Source organism: Excalfactoria chinensis, chromosome 6 (genome assembly GCF_039878825.1).
Source record: "Excalfactoria chinensis isolate bCotChi1 chromosome 6, bCotChi1.hap2, whole genome shotgun sequence".
Taxonomy (NCBI): Eukaryota; Metazoa; Chordata; class Aves; order Galliformes; family Phasianidae; genus Excalfactoria; species Excalfactoria chinensis.
The window spans coordinates 15,027,410-15,035,765 of NC_092830.1; the positions used below are offsets into that span (position 1 = coordinate 15,027,410).

The 8,356-nt window shown below is 50.3% G+C and overlaps 1 protein-coding gene across 1 annotated transcript; it reads left to right on the forward strand.

The window, feature by feature from the left end:
* The first annotated feature begins 3,550 nt into the window (after positions 1-3,550).
* On the forward strand, positions 3,551-7,597 carry PCBD1 (pterin-4 alpha-carbinolamine dehydratase 1). The gene is made up of 4 exons (XM_072340114.1): positions 3,551-3,807; positions 5,811-5,942; positions 6,288-6,368; positions 6,896-7,597. The coding sequence occupies exons 1-4, from the start codon at positions 3,805-3,807 to the stop codon at positions 6,992-6,994; spliced, it is 315 nt and encodes a 104-aa protein (XP_072196215.1). The 5' UTR covers positions 3,551-3,804; the 3' UTR covers positions 6,995-7,597.
* Positions 7,598-8,356: the final 759 nt, after the last annotated feature.

The window sequence follows — 8,356 nt, forward strand, 5'->3', positions numbered from 1 at the left end:
TAATACAAAACTCATTAGGTTGGGGAAAAATAGAGGGTGGTAATATAAATAGCAGAGTAACCTCATCAAAGGAGATCTGGGAAATAAAACTCACAATCCTACTGTAGAGCAAAGCTCCTGGAGTCAGTCACCGTCCCCTCCAGCAGCCTCACCTGACACTGCCTCCAGGGGAATAATGCCTTAGCACTACTCTCTCTCCACTCGCTGGTCATCCCTCTCTGTACATGGCAGCCACTCTTTCCTTCTAAAGCAACCACACATGGTAAATAATCTCTGAGCTACTGTTTTCAGTTCATTTAGTTTGAACCCTGCCTTCAGACTTGAAGGACTGCTATGGCTCAAAGCTTGTCTGCTTATGCTAATCCTGCATGCTAGCCCAATCAAAGGTGTGTGTAGACTCCAGCCAGCCCCTCTCCTACCCCCACTTGCAAGACCTGAAGTTGGGAAGCTGGACATCAACCAAGGAATAGGAAAACAGGAGTGGTAACCCAAGACATGTAGCAGTCTGGCTGCTAAAACCTGTAGCCCAAGAGCTGTATCAGGCTGACCCTGAAAGCATCCTCAGTGCTTTTGGGGCTATACAGGAGAGTATACAGTGAGACTCAGCTGCTGCACCAATGGGTGCTTCTCACAAGACAGTCTTGCAGCAAATATTCCTTTCCATTTCACTGAAATTCAGTGCGTTCCGGGAAGCTCTCCCATTTCTCAGCATTTTCCTGACCCCTAGTGACAGGACGCGGCTGTATCACAGCTGTTTAACATGCAGCACCCAGCTCTACCTGCATAAACAAGGAGCAACGCTCACTTTTTCAGACAGAGAAAGGCTTCCAGATCTATCAAGATACTCACCCTCCGCAACCCTTGTGAGATTTGTCAGCAAATCCAACCTGCTTAGCAAAGAAACACACACGTGTACCAAAAGTCAGGAAGCATGCTGATTCCCCTTGCAGTGGGCTCCATCTGTGCCCAGAGAGGTCGGTTATGTGATCAATCCATCAGCAAGCTGGACAAAGCAAGGGCTGGGGAAAACTTAATTTGGATGCATTACCCTTCCTTCCCCATCCCCCCAGGGCAAACACATCCTATCACAGGAATCAAAGTCAAAACAGTACTGGAGCACAACTCTTATGGGCAGAGGCTGAGGGAGCTGGATGGGTCAGTCTGGAGGAGGCTCAGAGGAGACGTTATTGCTCCCTACAGCTGCCTTGGTGGGTCAGTGGGCAGGTGGGACATAGGCTGACAGTTGGACTTGGTGATCCAAGAGGTCTTTTTCAATCCTAATGATCCCATGATTCAATCTGTAGCAGCCCTGATTTACCCTCTTCGTTCTGCTGTGAAAAACTCCACGCCCACGCTGACTTTGAGGGAACAACTCTACAAGCAGAAGGCTCACACGGGGGTAATCAGCAGTTTATTTATCAGGCCCTTTTGTCAAATTAAACTTGTCACAATTGCCATAAATTCCTCTCCCACCACCAATGCTAAAGAAACTCTAGTTAAATCTATTGTACCAGCAGAGCAATTGATGATGGAAGGACAGTGCTCAGCAAGCTGAGCCCTACCATGGGAGCAGAGCCTATTCCAAGTCACTCACTCAGACACAGCTAACATGGATGCAAGCTCTGAAAACACATTCCCACTGCATTCCCGAGGCACTGCAGCTAGTTAATTGTTGTCCTGCTGACTAAGCAGCCACCCTCCTCCCTGCCCACAACACACAAGTTTCAGCCTCATCACAGGAATGACCTCAAAATCATCAGCACAAACCTCTCACGCAGTGCTGGAGGATGACCACCCTTCCTCCAAAGTACAATTTAAAACAAACACACAGCCCTGGAAATGCACCCTGCTGCGTCCGGAGCCATCTCAGTAAACACCACGGAGCTGGGTCAGCAGCTTTCCTAACAGCCCACAGCAAAGCTGCTGCTTTCTTTGCTGGGTAATCCCATTTGCCTGCTGAGAGGGCCCAAGATGCAAAAAAATCAGTGTGAATTTAGCAGTGACTGGAACCACACTAATGCTAACACCAACCTCATGCTCAGCTCCTCCTGAGGGATGCCCAGACAAACACACGTGCTGGAAGATGACCCAGAGCAGCTCTTTAATGCTATTAAGCTGAGAGCCAGCACAGACTATTAAAAATAAATAAAATAAACACTTGTTACAGTGTCGGATCCCTGGGATCCTGCAGGGCTTCCCTCCCATAAGCAGCAAAGACCATGCTCTCCACATCTTTTACTTGACGGCAAGCAGGCTCAATGATGCAGCTGGTGCACTCACAGGAGGGAGCTGGTGATCCTTTTCCTCCAAAAAGGACCATCAGAAGGTTTGGGGACTGGACAACATGAACACTGGGGAAGTCAAAAAGCAAACCTTGACATGGATGCCAACTGAAGGAGCTTCCACAGCCAGCTGGATTTTGTTAAAAAGGTACAGACAAAATAGTAAACATAGATTAGTGATGTGAGATCTCCCTCCACGAATGCAGAAAGCCCTTGGGTATGTTACAGCAAAGCACGCAAATTAAGCTGACACTGACCTAGCCTCAAATAAGCACAGCTTTAAACTAGGCAAAAAGAGAGGGGAAAAAGAGCAGAAATCTCTGCCCTGTGACAGGCACGGTCCCATCACAGGGCTGCAATATGCTCTGAGCAAACACCTTACCCAACAGTGCTTGGTTAATCATTAAAAGCAAATCTAGAGTCCCATCCGAAAGAGAGAAATGAAAGCAGTGCAGCCAGGCAAAGGATCTCCCAGCCCTGTTTTCACACATACACAGGGGAAAATCACAACTGCCCTGTTGACACTTCTCAGCAGAAACATGTGAGATCACTCTGGCAGAAAGATGCACAAGGCTGGCAGTTAAGGGCTGATTTATACCCTCTGAGAGAAAGTGGTGTTATAAAGGAGCTGTGTAATCAGTAGATACACTGTAATTAGTGTATCCATGATTTTCCACTTTGCTACATCATTGCTTCCTTAACCTGCCCTTGCCACTGTACGCAGGGGCCACAATGAGGCAAGCACCAGTCTTGCAACCCAAACCACTGCCAAGAGAACATTCTGCTGGCCTTTTCCAACCTTGCACAGAATGCCAGCTCCTGGTTTCACTGCTGGGAGCTGTACAGCACTCCTCCTCCTGTATTCCACATCAAAACTTCCAGCTTCAGATTTACCAACAGGTACTGATGTACTCAGGTACTGAGCTGCCTTCCAAGCCTCATCTCCTACACATAGGCACAGGACAGAATAGATGCTCATCTTTCCTTCTTGATATCACAGTAAGTAAACTTACAATGGACAACAAAGGAAGCACGTGCTTTCCTCTAACAGGTCTGCTGGAGAAACAAATTGTCTCTGTGGCATTCAGGGACTCTAAGAGCAGAAAGCAAGATGTGTGTGAGCACACAGAATCCTTAGAGCTGGAAGGGACTTCCGACGGCCACCCAAGTCCAACTCCCCTGCAATGCACAGGGACACCACAGCTCGATCAGGTTGCCCAGGGCCTGGTCCAGCCTCACTCCGAAAGTCTCCGGGGACCGGGCATCAACCACATCCCCATGCAACCTGTGCCAGTGCCTCAGCATCCTCTCTGCAGAGCAACGGCCCCGACGCCCGCTGGAGCTTGAGTGGGCTCCCTGCGCCAACCCCAGTCCCGGGAGACGCGTGGGGCCGAGGGCAGCGGCCGTCGTGGGTGGACCCGACCCCTCGCCACGCCTCCCGCAGCCCCGCCACGCCGCCCGCCCCGCCGCCCGCACAGCGCCCGGCCCGCACCGCCGCGAAGGCCACGGACTGCCGCGGGCCATGGTAAGTGGGCAGCGGGCAGGGCGGCCTCCGCTCCAAGGGCGAGGACGGGGAAGGAGGGCTAAGGCGGCGGCTCCGGCGCTCGAGGAGAGGGGCGGGAGGAGAGGGAGAAAGGAGCGGAGCCGGGCGGTGTGGTTAATGAGTAACGCGGCAGCTCTGCTGGTTGCCGCCGGCTTACCGGTGTGCTGGGGGAGGGAAGGAAAAGCTGCGGCGCGGCGAGCGTGGCCCTGCCGAAAACCTGCCGTGCACGCGTGGCCCCCCGCTCGTGCTGCTCCGGCTGCACAGCCCACGCGGGGCCTCGTCACAGCCTGCTCGTGCCAGGGCTGTCCCCTCCGCCTAACGCAGGTGGCACAACACCCTTACGGGGGCGACGATGTTAGGGCAGGGAGGGTCGGTTTGTGGCCGGACAGCCCCGAGAGGTGAGCTCTCCCCCTTTCCCATGCTTAGGTCCTTCGCCTGTGTTGCACAACGCTGTCCTGCTGGCAAAAAAACAAACAACAACCAAACAATGCCTCCATGGTGGAGAGCCAGCAGAAGAAAACAGAATAATTGCATTGCCCCTGGCGCAAATGGGTTTTAAAAGAGTGAGCACGCACGAAGGCATGGACGTGCCCTACCAAAGCAGCGCCTTGAACGGGGACAGCAGCAGTGCCCGGCCCCACGTTGCTCAGTTGCTAAGCCACTCGCTCGCCTTACCACGTCACCGCGAGGGCGGAGGGTTTATTGCCCTGAGCGGTGTTTGCTCGCCGCCTCGAAAGGTGGAGCTCTGGAGGGGGTGCAAGCCTAAGTGTGGCACAAAGCAAAGGGCGGCCTCAGGGGCTGCCAGCGAGGAAGGCTGTCAGTACATGTAGGAGGGGAGCACACTGTTGCACGGCTGGCATCCATCCCACATAGGTGGCTCGATCTTCCTTAGGTGTAAAACCAAGGAAGAGCCCGCAAAAGCAGCATCAGTTCCTCGGTTGTCCTTCTGTGCTTTGCTGACTGCAGTCCTTAGGACTCTTTGCTTGGGTATATGGATGCTCAGAAAGAGCAGACTGCACTGGTTGAGACTAACATCTAACTTGCCAAACTTTGTCCTTCAACACAAAGGAAAACTAATTACAAAAAGATGTTGCTCTTTGCTAGTGAGAAGCAACAATCCTCATCCATTCAGAAAGAATTCAGCTCCCAGAACAGCATCTTCCACGTAGATCAGCACCCACCCCCAACTCAACACTGCCCTCCCCACTCAGCCAGCAGACACCCAACGAACTCTGCTTCAGTTTCATCTTTGCCACATACATGAGCTGAAGCCAAGAACTGGAGCTTTTTTCTCCCATTTAAGACAACAGCTGTGCCAGAGAGTGGAAGACAACACTAATTCACAGTTCCTCCCTTTGCCCTTTGTTACTTACAGACAAACAGCCTCTTAAAATCCATCATAGCATCGGGGAGACTGAAAAGGAGCTGAATTCCAATGAAGTGTGACTCACCTGTGATTCACACTGCATTTCTTCTCCTCTACAGGAGGTTTCCAGCACAACTGCCCTGCAAATAATCCTCCTGCTTCCAGAGGGTACCTCACAAACTGCAAAAGCAAGCAGGTCTCAGTTCTGGAAGTCGTTACAGGTTCCTCCCAGCCCCACCCCACAGAAAATTGAATGTGCATTTTGGAAGCATAACCACACACAGACACCATTTCTTAGTACTGCAGGCTATAATGAAAACATACACACAGCAGCAAGGTGTCCCAGCAGGCTCTATTTGTTAGGTGGTGCAGATCAGAAGACAGACTGGACTTGACCTAGGTATGTGCCAAAAGCTACCCAAGGTGGGGAGCAGAGGACAGCACTGATATCCCCCCCATCCTCAGCATCCCGCAGTTCAGGGCTGCACATGCATTCCATGCCTCCCAACCACTTTGACCTGCAACTCCACAGTCCATGGGTTTGCCTCATTTCTTTGCATATCTGCTTCCTCCTACCTCTGCCACGCTGATCTGCTTCTCTTCCTTTCCTTGGTGCCAGGCAGGTAAAGCCCACAGGTTGAACGCAGAGGAGAGGGAGCAGCTGCTGCCAAACCTGAGAGCCGTGGGGTGGAACGAGGTGGAAGGAAGGGATGCCATCTTCAAAGAGTTCCACTTCAAGGACTTCAATCGGGTATGAGCATTGGTGATACCAAGTTTGACAGTTTTACAGAGCAGAGAGTCCCACCTGCACAGCTCAGCCATAGAAACCTCTCTTTTTTCTACAACACGATAGCTCAGCAAGATAATCTACCCAAGACACCAAAGTCCTCAATCCTGCACACAGTTAGTCTGGGAAAAGCTCCTCAAGAAGAAGACCCATAGAAAAGCCCAACAAGGATACAGAACATCCCATGTCTTGCCATTTGCCTAGGTCCCTACACACACAGGGTACAAAATTAATAGTAAAGGGGTCAAAAGCAATATAGCACAGGATAAGCGGCTCACAGCTAACTTTTCTTTTTATTCCACTGAGCAGGCCTTTGGCTTCATGACCAGAGTGGCTCTACAAGCAGAAAAACTGGATCACCACCCTGAATGGTTCAACGTGTACAATAAGGTAAGAAGCATGGATGGCAGGGACAATCGGAGCTCTTCAGGGAGCTGAACCTATTTGTCAGGCATAACGCTGCACTCTCAGCACCAAGTCTTGGTCAGATCTGCAGAACTTCTTCCCTTGGATACTATTCCCTTGGCTTGCAACAGACAGCCTGTAGCTATGACCGACAAGCCCTCACCTCCTCCTTTTTTTCTGCCCAGCTGGGCAGTAGCTATGGGTGCACCAAGCACCAGAGTTGCTTTTTTAGGTCAGTACCATAAGTAGCAGCAAGGGGAAAAGCTTCTGCAGATAGTGAGTTGGAAAGCAGGCACAGCTAGCTGCTATGACCAATTCAGTGGTAGCAGTCACTGCTCGTGGCCAGGAAAAAACAAGGCAGAATGCATCAGCTCCTCTCCTATCCCAGTAAATTTTGCTAACCAGTTTGGAGAAAGTAATAGTGCTACCTTCCTGACCAAGATGCAATCAGTTGAGCAATGGGGGAACGTGCTCCTGCTCTGTCTGCCAGCAGCACTCTGTCTTTGGTTTAGGTTCACATCACCTTGAGCACCCACGAATGCACAGGTTTATCCGAGAGAGACATCAACTTGGCCAGCTTCATCGAGCAGGTTGCAGCTTCTCTCTCCTGACCAGAGAGAGACTTGTGAAGCCAAAAATCAGCCCTGCCGCAGCCACAACCCACAGCTTGCTTCGCCTCAACGACTGCACCTCACATTTTCTCCTGCTTCCCAGCCAGTGCCTAGACCCAGACTGCCTAAGACCACACCAAGCTCCCTGCTCCAGCTTGGCATTTCAGGCAGATGGAGACATCCAGCAAGCCTTTACTCCTGTGTGTATACTTATCTCTCATCTTGCCACATACTTAACCCCTTTGTCTGTGCACTACCCACAAACTGCTGACCCCTGGAGGCATTCAGGAACCATGCCCTTCTACCAGGAGCAACATGACACAATTGCAGGAGTAAATCTTATCTAGAACATGACCCCATCTAGTCATCACTGTTGCTCCTTACATACCAAAATATGCTTTACTACCCCAAAAACACGTTACGTTAACCCTTTGATTAATAGAGATCTATTACACACTGACAACTGTGATGTGCAATTTGGTTATTAATGTAACCTCTCTGTAGCAGTATTATAAGAAGGCATGTGATCTCACCCCTACTGTAAGTGGCTTTTAGTAGGATACCAGCTGAAAATGTTTACAATAAAGTTCTTGGTTAACCTCGTGTCAGTTTGGAAAGTGGCCTCACTGTCAGAATTGTCCCAACAGGTTTTCCCAAGCCAGGTGCTGTCCTGACCGCTGTCTCAGGAAGGTACTTCCTCCACAGAAAAGCTTCTTGATGAGGAATGGAGAAAAGGCACGTGCTTTCCCAGGTCCGCACCTCAAAGCAAACAGGGTCTGAAAGAGAATGAGATTTTCAGAGCGCTGTCTAGAAGCCAGAGCAAATCTGGAAAAAATTGTTTACACTAAAATCTAAAGTGCAACTATCAGACCCAAGGCACAAACGTAGGGGAAGCACAACCGAAGGGGACAGAAGCAGCCAGGCATCAGGCCAGAGGCTGCTTACTGTGGCATACCTCCCATAAGAGGTTTTAGATGGGTTTGGTACTGCGAGATCCTCACTTCAACTGTGTCTTGGCATTCAGGTGAGCTGCAGCCAAACTGCTGTTTTTTTGGAACAACAAGAAGGATTTGCCAGGAAACCTACAGTAGTTTTCAGCAAAACAGCCTGGGAGAAATATTTCCATAAGTAGTAAGAGAAAATCCATAGCTCTTAAAACACATACGATTTCTGGTACCCTTCAACATCACACATAAGCAGAAGTCACGGATACCACTTTCATCTTGACAGAATGGCAGAGCAGCTCTTGAGAAGATTTAATGTGATTCATAAACCATTTATCCTGCCACAGACTAGGTTGAATATAAGCAAAGATCAAGAGCAATAGGTCCCCACATCCATTCAAACCATCACCAAAACAGA

Excerpts from the sequence above, each read along its gene's own strand:
- PCBD1 (XM_072340114.1), top strand. Across the intron at positions 5,943-6,287 it reads ACTTCAAGGACTTCAATCGG|GCCTTTGGCTTCATGACCAG; the intron begins GTATGAGCATTG and ends TCCACTGAGCAG. Across the intron at positions 6,369-6,895 it reads GGTTCAACGTGTACAATAAG|GTTCACATCACCTTGAGCAC; the intron begins GTAAGAAGCATG and ends TCTTTGGTTTAG.